This window comes from Arvicanthis niloticus, chromosome 2, assembly GCF_011762505.2.
Source record: "Arvicanthis niloticus isolate mArvNil1 chromosome 2, mArvNil1.pat.X, whole genome shotgun sequence".
Lineage (NCBI taxonomy): Eukaryota > Metazoa > Chordata > Mammalia > Rodentia > Muridae > Arvicanthis > Arvicanthis niloticus.
In genome coordinates this window covers 67,171,518-67,195,787 of record NC_047659.1, presented here as the reverse complement: position 1 = coordinate 67,195,787, position 24,270 = coordinate 67,171,518, and the positions used below count along the sequence as shown (strand labels likewise).

Here is a 24,270-nt window from a genome sequence, read left to right as displayed (position 1 = left end):
TTCCAGTCGCCTAGGGCAAGGGTCGTGAGTATGCAGACATGTGTAGAGTTGTGTGTCAGTGTGGATGGGTGAGTGTGGACCTGGGTAGAGTGTGTACGTGTGTGGCTAGGCATCGGCAGTGCATACAGCGTGTATGGCTACAGGGTCTGAGTAATTTTATCCTCCGTGGTTTTGATTACATCTATTTTCCCTCCAAACATCTGCTTTGTGGGGGACATGCAGCTCGCTCTGTTCCCCGGGTGAGCTGGCCCCACACACCCTGTGGCGAAGTGCACAGCACCGATGTAATCTCCTTAAACAAAACAGGCCAGCACGGGGCCCTTTCATGCTATTTAAAGGGCACTGACTAAACCCACCGCTGTCCAAACAGTTCTGGGGGGCTGGGGTGGAGGCTAAAGGTTAGCCATTGATCACATAAATCCTCAGCCCACCTCATCTGCCCCTGGGCTCTGTCCAGAGGTCTTCAGCTTAGCAGGCGGCTTGGTAAATAATGCCACAGGGGAAGAAGTACCCAGGCGGCATGTCAGCAAGAGCACATGTGTGTCCGCACTCAGGAGGCAGTGAGCCAGGACGGGAAAGAATGTGCCAGCCATTGCTCAGGCCAGTGGGAGATGCAAGGCACCTTATTCTGAGCACTTGCCAGCCAGAGAGCCCTAATGAAGAATGAAGAAGCACAGACCTGAGGAGGAGGAGGGGACAGGTGAACTAAGTAGATTGTGGGTCCCAGGACAGGAGGACATGGGAAATAGTGAAATCTGAATTGGGTGTGGAGTTTAGTTCATAATAACCCTATTTTTTAAAGTGACAGTTTATTTGAACAGGCAGCTCAATGAAGACACACTGGTAGCCAATAAACCTGGGAACAGGCAGGTCACCATTACTGCCGCTGAGCACAAATGAAAAGCGGGGTGAGATCCCAGGGCACCCTCACACTGAGACACAGAAACAGGAGCCCATGGCACGCAGGTCACAGTGGTTGCAACTGTGTCAGCAGTTTCTTATGTGATTAGACTAACCCTAGCTCTGGCCCCAGCAAGGCCTCAGCTCAGCAAATGCCCTAAGAAGTGAAGATCCATCTGTGAGGGGCAGAGACCCCAACCAGAGAAAAATCAATACTGCTGTGTTTGGCTTTGAATGTCCCTGAAAGCTTGATCGTGTCATGTGGTTTAGTCCTCAGCAACTGACAATGCTGGAAGGTGAGAAAAACTGGGGTTCATGGAGGACTGTGGGTGGGTCTTAGATCGCTGGGGATGTAGGACACTAATCTCTCTCCTCCCGCTTCCTGCATGCAGCGTCCTCTGCATCATGCTCCTGCCACGATGAGCTACATCATCACAGACCCAACAGCAACGGAACCAACTATGACACAAACCCACACTATAGAATAACATCTCAGTACCTAGAACGGTGCTCATCTCTGACAAGTAAATCTCATTTTCACAAGAGATAAATAAGCATGCTGGAAAGGTGTTGGGATAGAATCTCCAAAGCAGTGAGACCCTTTTTTTCCCTTTTAAATTGATTGTCACAGGCATTTTGTCACAGTCCCAGAGAGCTGCACAACACAACAAAGGTCCTTTAGTAGACAACCGATGAGCAGGCTGAGGAGAACGCGGTGCAGTAACACTCAGTAAAGAAACGAACCACAGACTCGACAATGTGGGGGAGTCTCGGAAGCTTCCTGCACATGTAAAAGAACCAGCCTGAGAGCTCACACACTGTGTGAGTCATCCAGTTATCATTCGAGCTTGGAAAGGTAGAAATGGAGGTACAGAGGGCAGATGGTTGGCTGCCAGGGGCCTGGGGCCAGGGAGCAGGTTGGGGGAGGAAGGTTTGTCAACAAAGAGATCTCATTGATGTGAGACTGTTCTAGAACCATACGACTATGCCTTTGTGATGGGGTCAATGGGTACATAAATCTGTATGGGGATGCATTAAAGACTACAAATTTACACCAAACTTCATTTTACACAGTTATTTTATGGTGTGAAAAAAAATGTAATTAAAGAGAAATACAAAATGGCATTGAACATCATTCAACGTTCAAAGACTTTCACCCTAAAGTCCCACTTCTAGGGTCTTAACCTAGAGGAGTAATTAACAATGGACCCTAAGGAGTGAATGAAAGACAAAGTTCATCAGGCCATTGTCTACTGTCTAGAAAGCAGAGGTTAATCAAAACAGCCAGCATAAACGGTATTCTTCTCACACTCGCATTCTGTGCGGCATCTTTGTTGGGATTTAACATGAATTATTGTGCATTCACCTGCTTGATTATTTTTCTTTTATTCCTATTGTCCCCTCCCCATTAGAAAGCAGGGATCTTACTTCACCCCTCCTGTCCTCCATTTAGTATTGCACTGGGAACACATTAGTCACCCAGTAAACACCTGGTGAATGAATGTGTGAGCCCTGTTACAGAGCAGGACTTTGGCAAGCAAAAAGACAGGCATTTCTATGAAGTTTCAGGTTGAAAATAAGCATGGAGTGATCATCCTTAGACAACGCTGGGAACTTTCCAGAAGTAGAAATTTGAGGATGTGGCTAGCTTTCTTCTTTTGTTGGCCTGTTTTGTCCTGGCTGACTTGACATATTTATTCTTTGGGATAAGCTCTTATCTGAATCAGAGACTGGAAATCCCAGGGAAGCTTGTGCTGACAGGGAGCTGACACTGTGCTGTGGGGTTATGGGAAGTGAGAGGCCTGGATGAAGTGGGATGGGAGAGGGCAGCTTCAGAGAAAAGCTCCTGTCATGGAGGGGTGGTACTGACCTCCTAACCGGGCCCTAATGGACTCCAAGCCAAGGCCTCTGCGACTGCTGGCGCACGGCCATCGCTCAAGCCCAGTCCAGATTTCCTCATAAGAGTCTTGGTCTGTAGGCTTCTGTCCTTGAGTACAGCCAGAAGGTGTCTAAGGCACGGGCACCCATCATGCCACAACCCAAGGCAGAGGTTCCCTCCACCTCCCAGAGGCCTCATTCAGATGCCTCACTGACGACGGGATACTCCTTGAAACAGTACATACCAACGTTTAATATAAGAGTGCCCGAGTTCGGTCCCCAGCACTCACATGAAGAGCCAGGCACAGTGGCACAGGCCTCTGATCCCAGCTCTGGGAAGCTGGAGACAGAAGGATCTCTGGGTTTGCTGGCCAGCCAGCCTAGCCAATGAGTGATCTCCAGGTTCAGTGAGAGACACCACCTCAAGAAATAAGGTGGAGAACAATTAAAGAACACACTTGCCTGGTTAACAAGCTCTGCTTTCCATGTGGCTGTGTACCAGTGTGCTCTCACGTGCACACACACACACACACACACACACACACACACACACACACACACACAAATATACACACACTTTAAAAACACCAGAAGTTCAGCATGGTGGCACACACCTTTAACCCCAGCACTGGGAAGCAGAGGCAGGTGGATCTCTGAGTTCCAAGGCAGCCTGGGCTATGTATAGAGACCTTGTCTCAAAAACAAACAGTAAAACACTCCAAATATTGACAAGAAATACAGGGAATGATTCCTTCAGTATTTAACAGTCATGTGACAGTCTGTTGTTTGCTACCTTGGCCAACCCCACCGTGGCTTTCAGGGACTTGTGGGCCAGATCACCCCCTCTTGCTTTGCGGACTTTGACCTGTTCACACAATAGCATCCCCACCCCCACCACGTGCTGCATGGTGGACTTGGGTTTCTCAACTCTGCAGCTGCCCTCCTGCTCCCTCTCCCCTCTCCCCTCTCCCCTCTCCCCTCTCCCCCCTCCCCCCTCCCCCCTCCCCCCTCCCCCCTCCCCCCTCCCCCCTCCCCCCTCCCCCCTCCCCCCTCCTCTCTCTCTCTCTCTCTCTCTCTCTCTCTCTCTCTCTCTCTCTCTCTCTCTCTCTCTCTCTGTAATTTCTCTGGATTTCTGTCCTTACCACACTATCCTGGATTCTCTATGGCTGGGCTCCCTAGCTCAGCACACACTGCCTGTGTGAACTGGTTGCCTCATGGAGGTAGAAGAGACCTTTTGAGAAGAAGCTCAAAGAAACCAGCCATAAAGCAGGCATGAAGGACCAAGGGCGGCCCTGTGGCTATTTCAGTCTGAACAAACCTCTGGGCTAACAGTTAACATTTCCTCAGATCTACAACTCTGAGTGAATCCGCACCACTAGGAGTACAAAAGGCACTGTGGAGGGGCCAGTCCTGTGGGCAGCCAACACCTGGGAGGGTCTCCAGCAGCTGCTCACCCTCAGTGCTGGTTCTGTGTCAAGACTGTAGGTCCAACTCCCAGAGGGCAAGAGCAAGGCTGCAGTTTCACACACTTACCACTAGGAGGCACTGTAGTTCCAATAAAGTATTTCTGGGCCTGAGGCAAAGTGGAGGGGGGTGGGGCACCCCTTAAAGTGATTTGAAGAAGTTCCTGGGAGAGTCTACCAGTTCTACAGGTATTCAGCCCTACTGTTTATCTGCAGTGCCATCTCTGGGAGGGGCCCAGGGACGGGCAAGGCAGGTCCCAGTGCCTCCTGAAAGAGCTCTTGCCTCTCTCCTAACTCACAGCTCATTGAACCAGTCTCAAAATACCCCAGTGGGCAAAATGGGCCACCAGACAGAGACTTGTTGAATAACAACAGCATCTGAATGAAAGGGCTGGGCTTTTATTTTTGTTTTTCCTAGAGGCTGTCTCCCTTCCTGCAGAACTGTAAGTATCCCTTGGGTTCCAGCTATATTGGCACACAGTAGGTATGTAGGAAACATCTGACTCACTTCCGAATGACTGTCTTATGCCAGAACTATTCAGTACACCACCTTGTCTTGCTGGTGGATTGCCTTGTGGCTCAGAGCTGTCGCTCCTGGACTGTGAGCTCCTTCTGGGACTTCTTAATAGAGTCAGGAGCCACAGCCCCACCTCATACAGATATTCTCTGGGCTCTTCTCACGAGGGAGGCTCTTTCCTGGTTTAGAGGAGTGGGCTCTTAGAGTCAAGGAAGGGAGAGGACACAGAGCATCATGAAGAACAGGGAATATATTTTGTAGTCTACATGGTCCTTGGGACCTGCCCTGGTGATTCCCTCTTTACAGACACCAAGTAAAGACACCACATTTCATGACTTCAGAAACGAAGACAGAGAGGGTGATGACTTATTTGAAAAGTAGCCTGACCTGGGCTATTTCCACTGCATCCTTCTGGGCAGGCACCTTAGTAGGACAGATGCCTAGTGGAACAGGACTAGACATTCAGAGACCAGACTCGGGAAGAAGGGAAACAGATTGGAAAGTGCAGGAGGCCAGCCCCTCTCAGCTGCCTCATGAAGGACCCATCACACCCACCTCCACCTCCGTGCTGGCTCTGAGTAGGCTGCCTTGTGCATGAGACCAGACTGTCAGAGACCTCAAGAATAGACTTGTGTCTTCTTTTATAACTGTGCACCAAAGTACTTAGAAATAAAGAGACAGATAGGCAGTTTAGTCAGTTCACAGAAAAAAATAATAACATACCCTGTGTACCTGCAGGCCAATCAACATTTGCCTATTGATTTATATAAGACCCAGAAGATTGAGGATGACTTAGCTGGTGTGGTAAAACTTCCATGTGTGGAGAATCAGCAGAGGAGCATCTGGGCTTTCCCACTATACTTAGTAGCTTTTCTTTAAGTCTGAACCCTTTGCAAAATGGAAAGCTTTTATGGAGAAATTATATATAAGGGCTGGTAGGAAGATGGCCTTATCCAGGATTCCACTACAGAACACATTCTATACGGCTCAGCACAAGGCCTAGGTTGGAGTGTAGTGAGTGTCCCCTGACATAGCATCCTCAGCCTCCAATGCCTGGTCCCCACGTCCTTGGCCGAGCCATGATGCGAGCTCCAGAGCACACCTCATGTAGCTCTTTGTGACTCCCTCTCATCCAGCCCTTCAGGGGCCCCACACAGAGCCTGCACTTCCTTCAACAGGACTTTTAGGCCTGTGGCAAAGTTTGTGAGCAAAGGGCATGCTTCTGTTGCAGTTGAGAACTTAAAAAACACTCTGAATCTATGAGAATTTCCATTTTCTGGGCTGGCAAGATGGTGTAGTGGGTACAGGTGCTTGCTGCCAAGTCTAATGACCTGGGTTCAAGTCTCTGGTCCTGTACAGTTAAAAGAAAGAAAAACAACTCCTAAACATTGTCCCAACTGCCACACAGACACCATGGCATGAATCCACACAGAGACACACACAGACACATACACACACAGACACACACACACACAGACACACACACACACACACACACACACACACACACACACACACACACACACTAAATAGAGGGGGAGTTGAAGACAGGAGCTACCTGGGCTCTTTGGCCATTCAGTCTAGCCAAATCATCGAGTTCATGACCTATTGAGAGACCTCATCTCAAAAGCAAGGTGAACTTCTGGCTTCCACACACATTGTGCACACACATGTGCGCACACACACATATACACACAGGGCCACAGACTGATGGAAGGCACAGACAGGTGACAAGTGCCATCCAGTTGTCACAGGAGATTCCAGCTAAGTGAACATTGTGTTGTGCCTGGACACCAGGGTCCACAAAAAAAAGAGGGTGGCTGCTTCCGCTTGAAAAGGTCAAGGAGATATTTGAACTTAGCACTAAAAAGAGAGCCTAGCTCAGGCCTTAAAACCCAAGCTCCGTGTGTGCCAGCTCGAATGGCAGAGTACAGAGAAAGGTGGGACTTGAACTCATGTCTTCCTGCTTCTAACCTTGTGGTCGGTCTGCTCACTGCTTCTTTTGATTCCTCTAAACCGTGTGGCTTTGAGTATGTCCCCAAATACCAGTAACTTGTTAACCCAGATGCTGTGTTTCCTCTTACAACAAAAGAAAGCCTGCATCCCTGATGCCCCCTCCGGGATACTGTGGCAAGATGGAGCAGCTTAAACCCTGCTCAATTTGAAGGAATGAGAAGGGTCTGGGGTAGGACCAGGCCCAGGTTTATTCCTAATTCTGCCATTCTTTGTTCCCTCCCCCACCCCACCAAGCATTTCTTGGGTACTTAAACAAGCTGGAAAAATTCCAGGGGGTGGGAAGGAAATGTGTCACATGTTCATCTCAAGAAGGAAGGCTGCTGGGAGGTACAGGCTGGTAGAACAAGAAGGGAGAGTCACCTGACCTTGGTGACAGCAGATTGCCAGGGCAACCTTGGTCTATGCATCCGGATGCTGAAGCTGCCATGTGCCTGAAGAGGCCAGCTTGAAGCTCTCTCTAGCTAGCCTCGCCATACTAGAGATGTTGACTGGCCTCACTTAAAAAATGGCAGAGGAGAAAAAGATGCTCCCAGGCTCTCCCCCCCCCACCCCCCACTTAGCCTCCAGGGAATCTTTGGGGAAGCAACAGTTGTGTGCCTTCATTTCCTTGCCTGTGAAGCGAGGCTGAGCAATCTACATCCCCGAAGGTTAGGAAATGGAAATGAGGCAGAAAGCATGGATCATATCCCTTGGCACCAGAAATCCCCCAGGGCACATAATAGACTCTAACTAGGGGGTCTACACAGCTGCAAGAGGGAAGGAAAGAGCTCTCAGGGGCAGGAGCACCCCTACTTCCCAGCCCTTGCCAGGGGCCCTCTCTTCTGTCCAAGTCTCACCAGCTTTAGCTGTCGGGACATATATGGACCATAAAGCCCTGTGCAATGTGGCTCCCAGGGTCTCCTTCAATCTGATCTCATTTCTTACCTGTGTAGCGGGCCCTGAAATGGGTGAAACATTTGAAACATTTACAATTTGCTGTAAATTTCTGAAACATTTGAGACATAAAAGCCAGGCATTGGCTGTCCATTCCTTTTGTTTTCCATACTTTGCTGTGTATACTCCTGGCAGCTTCCCCCCTCAGATGGAGCCTTTGCTGTGGGCAAGGAAGATAGCACACCAGTCTCCATGGCCCTTCCTGCCCTGTATCTGACTTTAAATATGGAAATTTTTAATTCCATATTTAAATTCCATGAGAGTCTTTCTCATGGAAGCGAGAGACTCTGGTTCACTGGGTTTCCAGCCTTTGGAGGAGTCACACAAATCTAGAAGGAGACTGCTTCTTTCACCAGTGACCAGCTTCCTTTCTGGAATGGAGAATCACTAATAAACAGGAAGGAGCGGGAAGAGCTTTCCTCTCTTAGGTGGGAAGGAAGAAGTCATGGCTGAATCCATTGCAAAGCTGCTATTTAATTTTCTAAGGGATAGAAAAGGCCACTTTATGTTTGCTGTCAAAGAAATCTCACAAGGGAGGTGGCCAAGTGGATAAATCTCTTGCTTTTCGAGCATAAGGGCCTGAGTTCTGATCCCCAGAACCCATGTAAAAGCTGGGTAGGCATAGCTGCCACCTATGATAGCAGATCTTCCAGGAAAGCTGAGCTGGACTAGCCAAAACTGGGGAGCCCCAGGTTCTGCAAGAGAGTGGGGAGCAATTGAGAAGATAGCTGACATCAATTTTTGGCAACACACACGCATGAGCACCTGTACGCAGACATTCACACGCATGTCAACACATATTACACATGTATGTATGTATGCAAAAATCTGACTTCCACACACATGCTGTGGCATGCACACTATCACATATACACCATACACAAACACATGTGTGCATGTATACACACACACACACACACACACACACACAAGTAAAATAAGGTTTTAGAAGTTGTGCATGCAACCTGCCTGCAGACCAGGCCCAGCAGACTGTGTTTGACCACTTGGGCTGATGCTTAAGCAAGGGAGCCTCTTCCCCTGGGCCCAGTGCCTGGAACTCAAGGCCCTGGTGGACTTACTGATGACTGGGCAGAGGACAGGCAGTGCAAATGCCTCTTTCTGGGAATAAATGTTACACAAGAGAGCTGATAGCATGGAGCCTGCAGCAAACAGGTCACAGGCTTCCTTCCAGGGAATTCTCTCAGCACACAGGGAGAAGGTTTTGGAGCCATATTAATAACATGCGGTTACATCCTTATTAGAATTAGCTGGAGAAACCCAGGGGCTCCCAAATAGCCAGGAACTTAGGGGCCATCTCTGGAGCCCTGGCCTGCAGCTCTGCCCTCTCTTATCAGCTCTGCTTCCTGGGGAACAAATGTGTCCCTGACTTGAATCTCTGTGGCTAGCCAATCACTAACTCAGAGGCAAGAAAAGATACAGTGGCCCATGTGTTTCCCTGTGCATTCTACAATTCCAAACTTCACATGAGAGAGCCCTACTGGGGACAGATAGATGGAGTAAACTAATACAAAAGGATAGAAATGCCAGAGGGAAGCTCTCGGGTTCCCTGGGTGAGCAATTCTCACCCAGCATCTCAGGACTGCTCCTTGGAGAGGTGCTGCCTTTTCTGCTGTGCTCCTGGGAAAGTCTGTGCACAGAGGGAGCTAACACTCCTCTCATGCTGTACCCAAAGATGGACACAAAATAGATCAAAGACTTGATGGAATGGGTCCCAACAGTAATAGAAGGAAATGGAAATCCAGGACATGGGTGCCATCAATGTAGATGTGACACCAAAAATAGGTGACAAAGGGAGAAATGGTCAACCAGATTTATCAAAATGCAAAACTTTAATTTATCCAAGGACAGCGTCCACTCCAGAGGCAAAGACAGCCCACAGGAAGAGGAGAGGCTTTGTAATATTTATAAGCCATCTGTCTAATAAGAGATTATTATTCAGATACTTAAAGATTCTTCTATGGGCTTTGAGTCTGGATCAATGGTAAGGCACATGCCTGGGACACTGGGTTCAATTGCGACCAGCATAAATAATAATAAATCCTTCCACTTAACAACAAAAACATTCAAACAAACATATTCAAAAATTGGAGAAGGATCTGGAATAGGTATTTCTCCTGAAAAGTTACACAGATGGCCAAGAATGCATTTGGACAAATTCAAATGAAAGTAGGGAAAACTTTATAAAGGCAGAAAGCAGAGTGACAGCTGCCTGGGGAAAGATGATGAAAGCTTCTGTTTAACAGGTACAGATTCTATTTAAAATGGTGGGAAAGTTCTGGAAATAGAAGAGATGGATATACAACATTTTGAGTATATTTAATGTCACAGAATTGTACACTTAAAGATAGTTAAAATAATTAATTTTATGCTATATATAATTTGGTGTGCTATACATAATAATGCTATATATAATATGTGCATGCATGGATACATGTGTGAAAGTGTCTTTTTCTGTAGCCCAGGATGTCCTGGAACTCACTAGGTAGCCCAGGCTGTTCTGGAACTCACCTGCACAGGATCTGTAAAGTGAGGATAGATTTCCTACCACATAGTACTTTGATGGAACTCAGGAAGGTCTTTGATGTAGCCTAGGCTAGCCTCATCCTTGCAGCAAGCCTCATGCCTCACCCAATTATGTGCTGAGTTTACAGGCCTGAGCCAACACGTTCAGACTTGTGTCATGCCTGTACATTTTACTTCCATTAAAAAAAACAAACACCAGTTCCCCATGGTTAAAGTTTCTGAAATTGTTTTTAGAGCTCACACCAAAGAACACTACAACACTCATCAAGGAGCTTGCCTTTACAGCCCCCTCAGCAACCTTCAGGGGTCCCCTAAGCCCCAAGCCTTAGCAGAAATGAAAGTCCTCACAGCTGGCCCCTGCCAATCCTTGGGCTCCAACTCCCAGTAGCCAGCATGCTGCATTCAGATTTTGACTAACCCAAACCCTTGACTCAGGCAGCTTCCTGGTGACAGAGGCCCATTTCTGGCCCCCTCCTGCTGACTGAGGAGTGCAGCCTCTGAGGACTGGTTTAGGTGTCCTTAGGAATCCCCAGACCACTGCCACCTCTCTTGGGATTCCCCATGTGGCTCATCCAAGTGAAGCTGGTGACTATGAGGTGGGAATCATCTCAGTCACAGACAGACCCTTTGAGATGCCTGACCAGGGTGTTGTCCACAGGATCTGGTGATGGAAGAAACCTTCCCAGGGCTCTGCCTTGTGTGAGCCTGTTCCCTCTTTAGTGAGGGAGAGAGGAGCTCTGCTCTGTCTCTGCATTCTCCCCCAAGTACCTAGCAGTCTGGAATAATGGAAGCCATTCCTGAGTGCTGACACACCCAGACTAGGGGTATGAGTGTGTGTGCATGTGTGTGTACATCTGTGCATCTAGGACATGCCCATGAAAATGCTGTGGGTCACACAAGGAGCAGAAGGAATATGCTGGGAGAAAACCTTGCCTCAGTAGGTACCCAAGGAGAAACCAGGAACAGAATGCGTGGGAACAGAGACTACTGCCCCTTGCTGAGTCTCAGAATCCCAAGGAGACATGAATAAATAGGTTCAGCTGTTTCTGAGTGACCCTAGGCAGGCAGTAGGAAGGAACAAAGGTCCTGGGATGTGGCTAGAGTCAGGCAGGAGCTAGAGCTAACTGCAAGCAAGGTCTGAGGAGATTCAGGAGGGGGAGAGCACCCACCTGATTAGAGCCAGCCCTGGCAGGCATGACAGCTGGACACCAGGCCTGTGGCCTTGGAGATGAGCTTAAAGGGGGAACAGTTGGGGATAGATGGATCTCCTCCAAACTGCTGCAGTTCTGCAAAACAAATGGCTGTGTATCCACGACCTCCCTGCTCCTGAGCCGCAGGCTCCTTGCAGAGTGAAATCCTTTTCTAGAAGGGTGAAAGAGGTCCACGCTGTGGGCCGCCACCCTATCTCCACAAAGGAAGGAAAGAGGAGGGAACAGGGAGCAGAGGGAATGAAAATGTTCACACCCATATCCATATCAGTCATGCATCAGCAAACACTGATTGAGCACCTACTGTGTATCCCAAGCCTTGTTTTAGGATCTGGAGAAATGCTCTGGAGCAACACAGACAGAGCCTCACACAATCCTGTGTCTCCCGGAAGAAAGACAACTAGACACTCCCCCACTGCTCATTCTCCTGGCCGTTCTCAGCTCTTTCATCTTGACCAGCACTTTAAAACATAATCCCCACTCCATTAGGCACCTGCGCCTTGCCCTTCTTACCAGGCATGGGTGAAGAAGCCATGCCTGAGGTCCAAGTCAGGCCTGGAACACTACCCTACCCAAGTGCCAAAATCCAGTCAGACATCCCAGACATGATAGGAAGATCTCTTTGGGAGCCATGTTTGAGAGAGAGCCCATCCTTTGTCTCCATGCCATCTGGGATAAGCTTGGAACGATTTAAAGTATATCGGGGCCATCCTAGAAAAGGATGCTTCGTAGGTCTTGTCTTGGGGCTGTCAAGAACTTATTTGTCCCTTCTTATCTGCCCCAGCCTGTACATGTTCCTCCCAATCTGCTGGGTCTCTGGCGGGTCTACTGCTCTCATACAAAGGGATTACAATGAGATAGAACACAGGAAGCACTCAGTATTTCCTATAGAAGGGAAAATGAGGGCAAATACCAAGCAAGGCCTGCTAAACTCTCCCCTGCCACAGATGGCCCAACCTTCTCCTTCTGTGGGTGCAATGCAGTGAGCAGAGAGGTAGGCTCTTGAAGTTTCTAAAGGATGCTTAGCCTCAAGACCTGGACCAAGGCTTTCATTTCAAAACCATCAGATTCCATGAAGTGGTTTCAGACATGGGGACCTGTGTCACAGAGGTACGCACACTCTTGTCCTGTCTGTCATGGGGCCAAGTCCCTTCATGAAAACAAAGACCAAGGACTCATTGAGCCCTGCTCAGTTCTCAGATGTGAGCTGGAGGTGTCTGAATGGTGGGGCCAGAGACAGGACCAGGGAAACTTCTAGATATCAGGGAGGTTCACATATCCTGGGGGGAACCTCAAAGTCCCCACTCCTATCCTAAAATCTGATCAGAGTCTACAGTGGTATATTGCATGCCTGCCATGAGTGAGACCTGAGTTTGATCTCCAACACAGCAATAATAATAAACAAATGGCACCTTATTGACACTTTGTCACCATTACCACCTGTAATATCCTAGCTCCCTGAAAGACATGAGTGCCGGAAGGCAGAGGGCTTAGGATCTATCTATAACAGGCTCACTCTCCGTGCTCAGAAGTCTTCCTGCTCCCTTCCCTCTTAGTCAGCAAGTCCCAAATAGCCATGTTCAACACATGAAGTCACTAAGTGCCATTAGGGAGTAAGTTGCTAAAGGTCACGGTCAATTCCACTGCAATGTCAGCACCTGCACCCAGACCTCTTGATCTGCAAAGAAGGGAAAGAAGAGAGTTGGCAAAGGTCTTCAAACTCCTTGGTTCCCTTCCCTTACTGGAGAAAGGAGCCCAGGTAGGCTGGGGCGGTGGCTTCTATACCCAGGGGCATCTTTCCCCTTGCAGTTTGTAAGCCAGCCTGGTGGAGGCTTTGTCTGCCCAGCGCTGGTGCCAGGCAAGGGGAACTGGAGGTTGCTTGTCTGCCTCTGGACCTGAAAGCAGAGGCAGGGTCCAGCACTTCTCAGGCCTCCCAGGGCCTGGCTCAGTGACAGTTTGATGAGCCATAAGTAAGTGGAATCAGGCATCCTAGGTCCTAGTCTGTGAAACAGGGCATTGGTACAGGAGAAGACTGCTATTTCTTCCAAAATAGAGCAGTGCCCCATAGGGATACCAGAACCCACTTAAGTCTGTCTTTGGGACAATGGTTCCTGAGGTCCCCAGCACTGGGAGGCAGTCACATGAGAGAGGCGAAGATGGATCATTGGCCTCAGGGTTCTCATGCAATGTGGCTTCCATACCTCCATGTATGATGAGCAGGCGATCCAACCAGATTGTTCCCAGATCTCACTGCCTCTCCACCCAGCAGTAAGAGGTATTCTTATCCCCCTTTAACCTGGGCTTGGGGTTCCCTGCTCATCTACTAAAAGGAGTCTGAAAAACACATCAGGATGTTGCCAGGATAGCTTGTCTTACAAAGTGGGCCATGCCGAGCAAAAGGGACATCCAAGTAGCCAGAGAGGGGGGTAAGTCTCAGGACACTGCAGGTGGGCTGCATGGACCCAATCTGGGACTCCAGGGCTTGCGGGAGACCTGCCACCTGGAGACTCTGCTGGTCTGTGAGTCAGCCTCAGGGAAGCTACAATAGACAGCCAGAAGGAGGGAGGCTTGGAGCCAGAGACACACAGACGCTTAGCCTGTCTCAGGCACAGCCCTCTGAAGGGGAAACTAGGTTGTACATGGGGTAGGAGGGGCTTTCAGAGCCACACACGGGCACTCATCCTTGTACATACGCAAGTACACAAGTTCCCACACATGGGTGACAAAATGGTTGGGGTCATGTACAGTTTTCAAACAGGAGTGCACAAAAATTAATACACACAATTATAGCCTGACTTACTCAGCAGGAGGAGGAGGACCCAGTAACCACGGGTAGGAGGCATGACACCTCACATTCACACACAAGAGAGAGAGAGCTACAGGTCCTGGCAAACTTTCACAGAAGCATCCGACCTTCTGAATGAAACACCAATTCTTCATTCATCCTTACAGTCAAACTCCAGGATATAGACCAGAAGGAATTAGGCTCTAGCCACAGAAGGCCCACATTCTCTTGGTTCACCAAGACCTTATTGCCTTTGGTAGGCAATTGCTAAGTACAGAGAGCGGGAATATAAATGGAACATTAGATTAGGGGGGGTTGCACTGAGAGCCGCCAGAATTCTTGCATCCTTGGCTTGAGCCTGGTGCCCTGTGAAGACCAGAGAACAGTAGCTTACCTTTATATTTAAAGCCCAGTGAGGAACCCAGACCTTTCATCCAGCCCCACTTTTCAGGACTGTCAAAACTCCGTCCTGGAACTGCTGGTCATTCAGGACAGGTTCCTGCTTCCAGGGAAGACTTTCCTGCCCACTATATATATATATATATATATATATATATATATCTGGACTCCTTTGAGACAAAAAACGCATGTGGGTGGGAAAACAGAGGAGGGGGTCCCCGCACAGATCCTCTCAGACAATCTTTGCATCCTCTACTGATCTTTCCGTTTATGTGTTAAATTAGAAGCCAGGAGCAGAGAGGACCTCCTCTAAAGCCACGCAGGAGAACCGTTTGCACATATACTTCCGTGGACTCCAGGCCCTTCTGGATCAGGGTCTTCTTAGCACAGCGTCCCAGTCCCGCCTTCTAGAAAGTGCACAGTCCCAGTCCCGCCTTCTAGAAAGTCGCTCCAGGCTACTCCACACCTCTAAAAGATTAACTAACAGAAGCACCTTTAAAGGAGATTCGGGTGTCACTCATTCACACAATTACAGCAGAGAAGTGTGGTCCCTGAGGGCCATTGATAACTGGTCTCAGAGAAGCAAGCCTGGTTAAGCATGGGCTCCTCATTCAGGATGAAAATCTTCCCCCACCAAGAGAACCCGCTTTACAAATCCAGTGTGTGGCAGTGCTGTGCGGGCGGGCCGCTTCCTTCTCTATTCCAAATACACCGCGGCGCCAGTAACCGGACCTTCGCTGGAAACTGAATTCCTAGCACAAGCACTGTCTCAAGGACAGGTAGGTATCTCATCAAGCAGCGGCACGTCTCACCCTCAAGGCTCCCACTTTTCTAGAAGTACTCTGGATGTGACCCCACCAGCTTGTCTCTTAAGGAGAAACTGAATCGAAGCTGTCCGGGTTGCTATTCCACCACCCGCCCCGGGGCCCCGCTGTCCCTCGCTCCTCTGATCAACCTTTTGCAAACATCTGAGCCCGTGTGTTCAACTATTTTCCCTTCCCTCTCTCTTCCTTGGTGCTGAAGGTTGGGAGTGGGTGTGGGGAACAAAAGAGTCTTCCCCAAAATTACAGAATGTGCTGGGAACAGAGAGGAGGAGTCCAATGCGATTGGGGAGCGCCATCCTGAAGGCTCAGACGGCATCTGAACCCGACTTCATTTTTGTAGCCTTTTCGGGGAAGACTGGCTTCCTATTTACCGGTTGTCGCTCCAGGCTACTCCACACCTCTAAAAGATTAACTAACAGAAGCACCTTTAAAGGAGATTCGGGTGTCACTCATTCACACAATTACAGCAGAGAAGTGTGGTCCCTGAGGGCCATTGATAACTGGTCTCAGAGAAGCAAGCCTGGTTAAGGGCTGCTGGATCTCCTTGATGACCCCCACTTGTCTAGTGGTGTGGAGATGGTGGCTCTTAGCGCCTAAACAAGGGGTCAGTGATGATTTCCACTCTGACTTCGTTAGAGAGAATCGTCACCTACTTATAGCCAGGGTCCAAGCACTGATGTGGTTTCCCGATCTGATGACCATGCCAGACTCCTTGGTGAGGGGACCGCACAGTGTCAAGCTATGCCGAGAGTAGCCCGAGGTTGTCAGTGAACGCGCAAGTGGCACCTATAAGCCAACTCTAGACCAAATGTACCACTCAAGCCTGTGGCTGCGCTCACGCTCTCAGGCGTCCTGAGCAAGACGGATTCAAGACTAAGGACTCTGGAGCACCAGGGGCCCAAGATCTCCTTTCCAGAAATTTCTTTTCTTTCCTAAATACCTCTTTCCTACTCACCCAGTCTGTCTATTAGTTCTCTCCACTGTTAGTGCGCAACCACCGGTGCTTTTATCCCAGGCCGGCGGTAGGCTCTGGAAATTAGCTTTCCCTGTACTGACCCTGCCTGCTACCTCAGGCACTGAGGTGCAGGGCATCAGCAGACAAGAACCAACCCGGTTCAAACGCACCAGACACCAACCTCTCCTCCCTCGCAGCAGTTACGGAGGTTTTCCATTTCGTCTTTCAGCCGGCCACAGAAACAACGCCACGCTGCGGGCAGCACTTCCAGAAGAAACCCGCCCACGAACGGAATCAAGGCACTCTCCAGAAAAGTCTGTCTATCTGCCACTAAAACCAAAGTCCTATGGGACACTAGCAAGATTTAATGCAGAGTGTCAGAATTTGCTTTCCTCCGCGTCTGGAACCTCAAGGGCAACTGAAGGCTTTGATGGCTCCGGGATAGCCAAGGAAGGTTCTAGGCTTAGCTGGTTATAGCCTCGTTTTAGGGTCAGCGCTGCGCAAACGCCCGGGAGTTACAAGGTCACCCTTGACATACTGCTGTGAGAAACATAATGGGGTCCCCCGGTGCTTCGAAATTTTTTCCTGAAAATTTTTTAATTCACAAAAAGGGCTTTTCCCCCCTCAAAAGTTTTCGTGAGCGTGTTCAACACCTATAGGGCCATACTTGAGCAAGCAAGTTCCTATCCGTTTTCCAGACTTTTCCACTTAAGACTTTGAACCTCGCTAAGTGTAAATTAAAGAAAAATGTATGCCGAATCCATTGATTTCAAAATAATATTAGACTTTTTAATACAAGCCTTCTGTTTTTCTAGTTAAAAACGTGCCCGGGTTGTTGGGGCAGGCTGGGGGCTATGGGAATTAACAAAGTAAAAAATTAAAAGCTATTCTTTCCCAGCATTCCCTCTAAAACTGGCGGGGACTCTCTGCCTTCATGAAGAGACTTAATCCTCTCTCAAAGGTCCCGAGGATTGATTCAGGCTGCTCCCCTTGTCCTCCTACGCCTCCAGTCTCCCTCCATCTTTAGGGGTAGGAGGATTTACAAAAGATCCCTATTTCTTGACTAAATCAAGTAAGTCATCGTTTGTGAGTAGTGTCTGTACTGGGGAATTGGGGGATGGAGTAGAGAAATACCTCTAGAGTTTAACATTTCATCTAATTCGAAAAATCAGAACATGCCCCTCGGCGGCGCCACGCGGGCTCGAGCCAGACCGTAGCGCTCTAAAACCTGGGCGCCCAGAGCGCTGCCTTCCGGATGGGCTCTTGGAGGTCCCAAATTGCACTCAACGAAAACCTGCGTGCACCGAATCGAAAGCGAAAGGGGAGGTGGCAGAGCTGTGCCCAGCTGAGCCACAACCTCAGAGGTACCCGCAAGACTGTAGGAGGAGGATTGCGGAGAGGAACGCCCTGAGTCCTGTTTTTTCCCTAGCATCACACAACAGCGGCGGGTCTTTACCCTGTGAGCCGTTCCGGGGGCGCTCGCCGCCGCCTTGAGAGCGAACCAGAACTTCAGAAAGCTGAAGGACCGCAGGGAGCCTGGCGGGGTCTAGATCTCAGTGGGCCCGGGCTTCTCCGTGGGGCCCTTTCATTAAAAAAAAAAAACAAAAAAAAACACGCGTATGACTCTAGGTTCGCTTTGCCCTTTGAGTAAATAAAGGTGGGGCACCTGAGGTTCGGGATCCTGTAAGGTTGCCTGGAGCCACGGAGGAACTCTCCCTTACCTCCAATTCTGGAGTCTCCAAAACTCTGGCCTGGCCTGCACTCTCTCAGCTGAGCCTTAGTGCAGTCTCCCAAGGCCTGCACCTTCCTCCCAAGGGACCTCAGAGTAATTCTGAGACTGAAGTTTCTGAGGCTCCCCTCCATTTGGAACTTCTTCGGCGTCCGGACTCAGAGCCGGCTGAAGTTGCAAAGACTGATGGACTGGCCGGTGCTGAAGATCCCGAGCCGCCGAGGCCAGGCCTATTCCTATGCCCATCTCTATTTGGGCGTTTTGCCTAGCTCCTGGGAATATCTCAGGATTTTTCCTGAAGCCCCTGCCCTCCTGGCTTTGAGTAGACACCCTCATAACGGTGTTAGAGAATTGTTGTTCATTCTCAAATGCCGGACTTGGTTTCCCAGCTTGCTTGTAGGTTAGTGTTTGAACTGCACAGACCTCCCTGTTATTTCCTAAAGGGTCAGACTCTTGCCTCTGCTTCTCTTGGACTCACTGTGCCTCATCCTATATGGTTCTGATATCTCCTTTAGTATTGAGAGGGAACAGGGACCGCGATTTGGCCTTTATTGGCTGTTTCCTGTAGGACTGCCTCCGTTCCAGGCAGCATGGCAGCCTCATTTTGGTAGGTTCCAGGGTGACTTTCTTCCCTACCTGCCCTCTATGACTCTTCCCAGCAAGGACAGGAGTTTGCCAAGTCTTCAGAATCCGAGGTCCCCAGCTACATGGGAATGAAGGGGACGGAAGTGGGTAGGAGGAGGGCTGCATGGGGGAGGGGACCGGCATTTACGACCTCTCCTTTACTGCCCTGGTATCAATGAGGAAACAGGAATTTAGTAGAGTTACTCATACTGGGGTCACTCTGTGGGTTAGGGGCAGTTCCAGGTCAAGTGGCTGCTTCTTTTCTTGGACAAACAGCCAAATGCAGGTGATATAACGCCTATCCTATCCTGAAGGTCCCCACAGGCCAGTCAAGGGCCTAGTCTTCTTTCTTACCTCAGGGAAGCCCTAAGTCATCTTTCTCACCAAGATCTCACCAAGATCTCCAGAGTAGTTTGACTGTAATTTGAATAGTATCTTGGCCTCCTCTGAGGTCATGCTAATGGATTTCTTTAAACTAGGAAAACACAGTTCAGGGGTAGGGAAGAAATTAGCTGGCCACCTCTGCCCCTCCAGTCTCCACAGCTACTCCTGTGGCTCTCAGAGCCTGCTGTCTGTTCTCACCTGGTAGTCACAAGTAACAGGGCCTGGGTTGTTGATCTGGGCCTGGAAGGAGTGTCTGTGTGTAGCTGATCCTGTACTAACCAGAGGTGGGGAGAAGGGTCTTAGTAGTCTGGAAGTACCAGCAGAACTTTCTAGATCTGCTTTTAGCCCTGACCTGTCAGTTAGAGGCTCTGTAGCTTTTTTGAAGCCACATGAATGTATGTATTTGGTACGTGACCATGCTGGCCAATAAAGGTGTGTGTGTGTGTGTGTGTGTGTGTGTGTAAAATTCAAGTTTAGGTTAAAGGGTGATTATGTCTACAGTCCCCCAGAAGCTTGTTCCAGCCTATCTGTGATCAAGCTCACTATGAAGGAACATGTTTGCCGGCACACCAAAAGCTTGGGCTGTGTTCCTGAGTTATTCTGGCCATCAAGGTCTCTACCGTGTCTCACCTATGTCCCCAGGCTTAGTGCCTCTATATCCTACCTGGAATGGAACAGCCAGAGTCATTGCTCTGTCAAGAACCAGCCCACCTTGCTAGGGCCCAGCCTAAGACAAAGGCCTTAGGGAGAAGGTCTTCCTCCCTTCTTTGAGCTCTGGATTCTCTAACGCCGGTGCTATGGGGAAAGAGAAAGTTTAGGCGCTTAAATGGTTTTGGTTTTCTAACTCATTCGATCAGCTGTCGAGCACTAAGGACTCCGGCCTGAATCCTGCAGCTACTTCAAGGGGGCTTGGAGGTCATTTAGGGCATCTCGATCAGGTTCCTTGTAGGCCCAAACTGGTAGCCAACCTTTTCCTTTTTCCCACAGTCCTGTGTTGGCTGTATCTCAGAATTACTGCTTCCCCACCAGTTGAGTACTAAACCGTGCTTTCCCGATGCCGACTACTTCCAGACATCGCAGATGGGCTGGCCGCGATCTGCGCTCCTGGCCAGGACTCTTAGGTGCCCTGTTCTCCGGACACAGACCGGCAGGAGCTTCGCGACACAACGCGGTGTGGGGCTTCTAATGCAGAACCCCGAGACTGCGCTCAGGACTCCCCGACGTGCTTGGCACCTGCAGCTTCTTACCTGCGGTGCGCGGAGCCTGGCAGGGCTGGAGAGCGAAACCTCGGCGGCCCCAGAGCCGCGCGCCGAATCCAGCGGGAGAAGCTTCTAGCATCCGCCCGCCGGAGAACCCGGACGAAGCATCCGCTTCAAATCCGGCCCCGCGAGGCAGCGCAAAGCGAGAGGTTTGGAAGCCAGAGTGCTCTGCGCCCGGGCCGGGGCTGGGGACGCAGCAGGACGCAGGGACGCCCTCGAAGCGCTCGGTCCTCCAGGCAGACCCGGAGTTCCTCCAGCCTCCACCTTCAGCCTCCCGCCAGCCCAGCTGGTTTGGGGGTTAGTGAAGCAGCAGACCCCGGGGTCCCCGGGCCCGGTGTCCCGCACGTGCACTCACCGTAGCAAGGGACCTGCAAGGCCGCGTTGTGGCCGCCGCTGCCCTCCTGGAGCTTGAGGCTGCCGTCCGGGGGCGTTTTGCAGGCGCCCCTCTGCAAGTAGAGATGCGCAGGCGGCGCGGGCGGAGCGGGCGGTGGCTGCGGGGTGGGCGGCTGCGGCTGGAACTTGTTAAAGGATCCCCGCGCCCCGGCGCTGCTCTCCAGCGGTGCCGCCAGGTCCTGCTGCCCCGCACCGTAGCGGGCCCGGCTCTTGGCGTCCCCGAATCCCTGTCCTTTGGCCGCGGCCGACAGAAAAGTTGTACCGAACTTGTCGCCTCCTGGGAATCCCCTAAAAGGCGACGAACCTTCCCGGCTCTGCGACACTGGGCTGTAGTAGGCGTCCATGGCAGCGGCCGGCGACTCGCAGTAAGAGACGCAAGTCTCAGCGTTCATGCCTGGCCTGCGCGGGCGACGGGCGGGGGCGCCGGCGAGGGCGCGAGGACGCCACCGCGCGCCTTGGCTGAGAGTTGGGGAGGCAAGGAGGAGGTGGCAGTGCTCTGTGCCCGGCCTGCGCTTCTCTCTCTCTCTCTCTCTCTCTCTCTCTCTCTCTCTCTCTCTCTCTCTCTCTCTCTCTCTCTCTCTCTCTCTCTCTCTCTCTCTGCCTCTCTCTTCTCTCTTCCTTTCTCTCCCTCTCTCCTCTCTGTCTCTTGCTTGCCTCTTCTCTTTCTCCTCCCCCTTCGCTCCCCACAGCTGGCCCAGAGAAAGAACCAAGAACTTCGTAAAAAGATTCGGATGCTTCGGAAAGTTCACCAGATCTCCCAAACCCTCTTAAGGTTTTGAAGCAGGAAAAAAAGTGATTTTTTTTTCCTGACTTGCTCCTTCCTGCTCCCCTCCTCCCTCCCCTCCTCTCCCAGCGCTCCTTCCTCCCTCCCTGGCCCCTCCTTTCCTCTCACAAGAGATGCCACTCACTGGCTAGAGGCGATTGGACCCGGAGAAGCCTCGGGGGCCCTTTTGGATTTTAGGCTAGATTGGGGAAGTGCAGCCATCCCTTGGCTTCTGAAGCTGGGCTGCAAATTGATGCATGGTTTCAGCTAGGGTATAGTGTATGAGAGAATGTAAATTTTATTGACAGGTTAAAGAACTGTAAGAGGTTTTGCCTTTCGGAGTCAGATGGGCCGTTGGCCTAGCGAATCCTTTGAATGCTTCTTGGTGAACTTGGCAGAACAGCCCGGGGCTCGCCTGCCAGGACCTTTGCTGGGGTTTCCAATCCCGCCTCCCCATTCCCGATTCTTCCCAGTAGTTCACATACAACAGATCTCAAAATTGTCCGGACTCTCCACCTTGGCGTCTTAACTATTTCCTTGCCTTGTAAGGACTCTGGTCTCGGGTGCAGTGAGCTATGCATTCGTTCAGTCACTGGAGGGACCCTAGACTGGCCTGGCTACAAGTTCTAGAGCCAAGCACCTCGACTTCCTTTCTCAGGCCAAGACCTCTGGTCTCTTGAATGGCTGCCCCGCCCCTCAAAGCCAGGTTGAGAATGGGGCCTTAAGAGGCCATCCTTCCTGCCCCTCCTGGCAGGATAGTTAGCTCTGTCACCTGTTGGCTAAGTCAGGCTCTCTCTTCACCAAGTCCACCCACTCACCACCACCACCACCCATTGTAAAATAAAAGGCTCAAATTTTGTTGATTTTGAAACAGGGTCTCACTGGTTAGCTCAGGCTACCTTGGAACTCAGGATCCTGTTTCTGCCCCCAGAGTGCTGGGATGACAGGCATGCATCACCACACCCATAGCAGGATTTATGTGGACATCTGGATCTTCACATAGCAAGGGGAAAGAACTTTCACAGCCTGTCAGAAGCTCCTGGACTGGACTAAGCATCGGTGGCACCTCACAACTAATAGAGAGAGGTTGGAATCTCTCGGTTTCCTGTGGGCAAACTGGGGCTCCGAGAGGTGAAGACACGTGGTCAGAAAAATCACACAGTAAGAGGGAACACAGAAAAGTCGATCATTCCTCATTGGAGCCCGTGTAGAAGCCTCTGTGTCGACTTGGTAAGTTGAAGCAAAGGTCAAAAAAGGAGACCTAAAAGCTAACTCACCGGCTTCCAGCTGCAGGAAAAGCTCAGGTGGGAGATTCTTTAGAGCATCCCTCTTTAAATTGAGGGGGAAATCGGGACTGGGGAAGCTGGAGAGATTGGAGGTAGGGAGTCCCCAATGGTCTAAAGCAAAGGATGGGTTGCCCACTCTTTGCACTTGAAGCACCCAGAAAAAAAAAACCATAGCATCTACCTCCAATCTCACCTATCTCTGCTCCCACACCACTTCAGCCCTGGTTATCTCCAGTCCTACTCAAAGCAGACTGCGGGATCCCACATCTGGTTTTCATCTCTGGCTTACCTTGAAGTGCCCGTTAATAAAGATATTCCTCAGAGCCAGGGGCGCTGGACCACTATGGCACCCATCCCCCCATGGCTGGTCAGAAACCTGCGTCTGTCTCTCTGGCCAACAGACTTTAACCACCCGGGAGAGTCTCCAGAGTCTCGTGTTTATTGAGTGTCTATTGTGCCAGAAGCCACATCAATTTGACCTCATGTGCTTGTCTTACCATGTCTACTTTGCTATGGGTAGACTGAGTCCCTCAAACCCGAATCATTGTTCAGTTTCAGATAGCAAAAGGGTAGATAAATCTGCCGTCATCCTAAATGTTTCTGCCAGGTTAAAGTTTCAGTCCTAGAGCCTGCGGAGTCCCCCCACCGGGGGAATCTCATAAGTGGCTTATCTTCTGTCACTCTTGTGTTTTTGTCTGGCTCAGCCCTGAACCCCATGCCCTGTCAGCCAGGGTTTATGCACTCACCTGTCTCTTTACGGTTCCTGACCTCAGGGGTCCTTAGCCACTATTCATGCTCAGAGCCCTACTAGTTGGTGCTTCCTGGAGAGTAACCTCCTGGTTTTGGCGCTCCAAAAGCATTTGTAGAATAAAGTACTGGAGCTGGGGCTGAAGAACTTTTATTAAGCCCAGCCTTCCAACACAGCAGCAGCCGGTCCAGGAACCCATGGTTTCCTTTAGCCGGGGACAACCAGTTGTCTGCTCGGGCCGGCTCCTCTTTCCAAAATCAAGTGTGAAAACTTAATAGCAGGACAGCCTTTTCTGGGCTGGACTCCCCTCTACTCCAGCCCCAGAACAGTAAGTTCTCTTAAAACAGGGACCAGGCCTGTCTTGTGCACCACAGGTCTTGGCACAGCACAAATACTCATAAACTGTGTGTTGAACGAATGAATGAAAACGTCATGCAGTTTCCAGAGGCAGAAAGACTGGTTTTGCCCAGGAGTTCCAAGCAAGTAGGAGTGACAGCGGTCCCTGGAAGGCAGAAGCTGCCCTCAGGCATCCAGATGCCGACTGCCACCTTCCCACTCCTCCTACCCACTTCCTGCCTTAGGAGGGGAGGGATGTGAGCAAGGAATTTCGACAGTGTGGTGGGGGCCAGTTACAATTGCACACTGTCTCCCTTAGACCCTGG

The 24,270-nt window shown here is 50.4% G+C and overlaps 1 protein-coding gene across 2 annotated transcripts in view; it reads right to left on the bottom strand.

Annotated features, from left to right (window-relative positions):
• Positions 1-21,629, bottom strand: part of Alx4 (ALX homeobox 4) — a 39,526-nt gene extending 17,897 nt beyond the window's left edge. For both annotated transcript variants that reach the window (XR_004606238.2, XM_034496676.2), the window contains exon 1: positions 20,774-21,629. Coding sequence is in view for 1 of the 2 variants with exons in the window: in XM_034496676.2 (XP_034352567.1) it covers positions 20,774-21,203 (430 nt within the window). In the remaining variant the exon portion in view is untranslated. The remainder of the gene's footprint in view (positions 1-20,773) is intronic.
• Between the last annotated feature and the right edge of the window lie 2,641 nt (positions 21,630-24,270).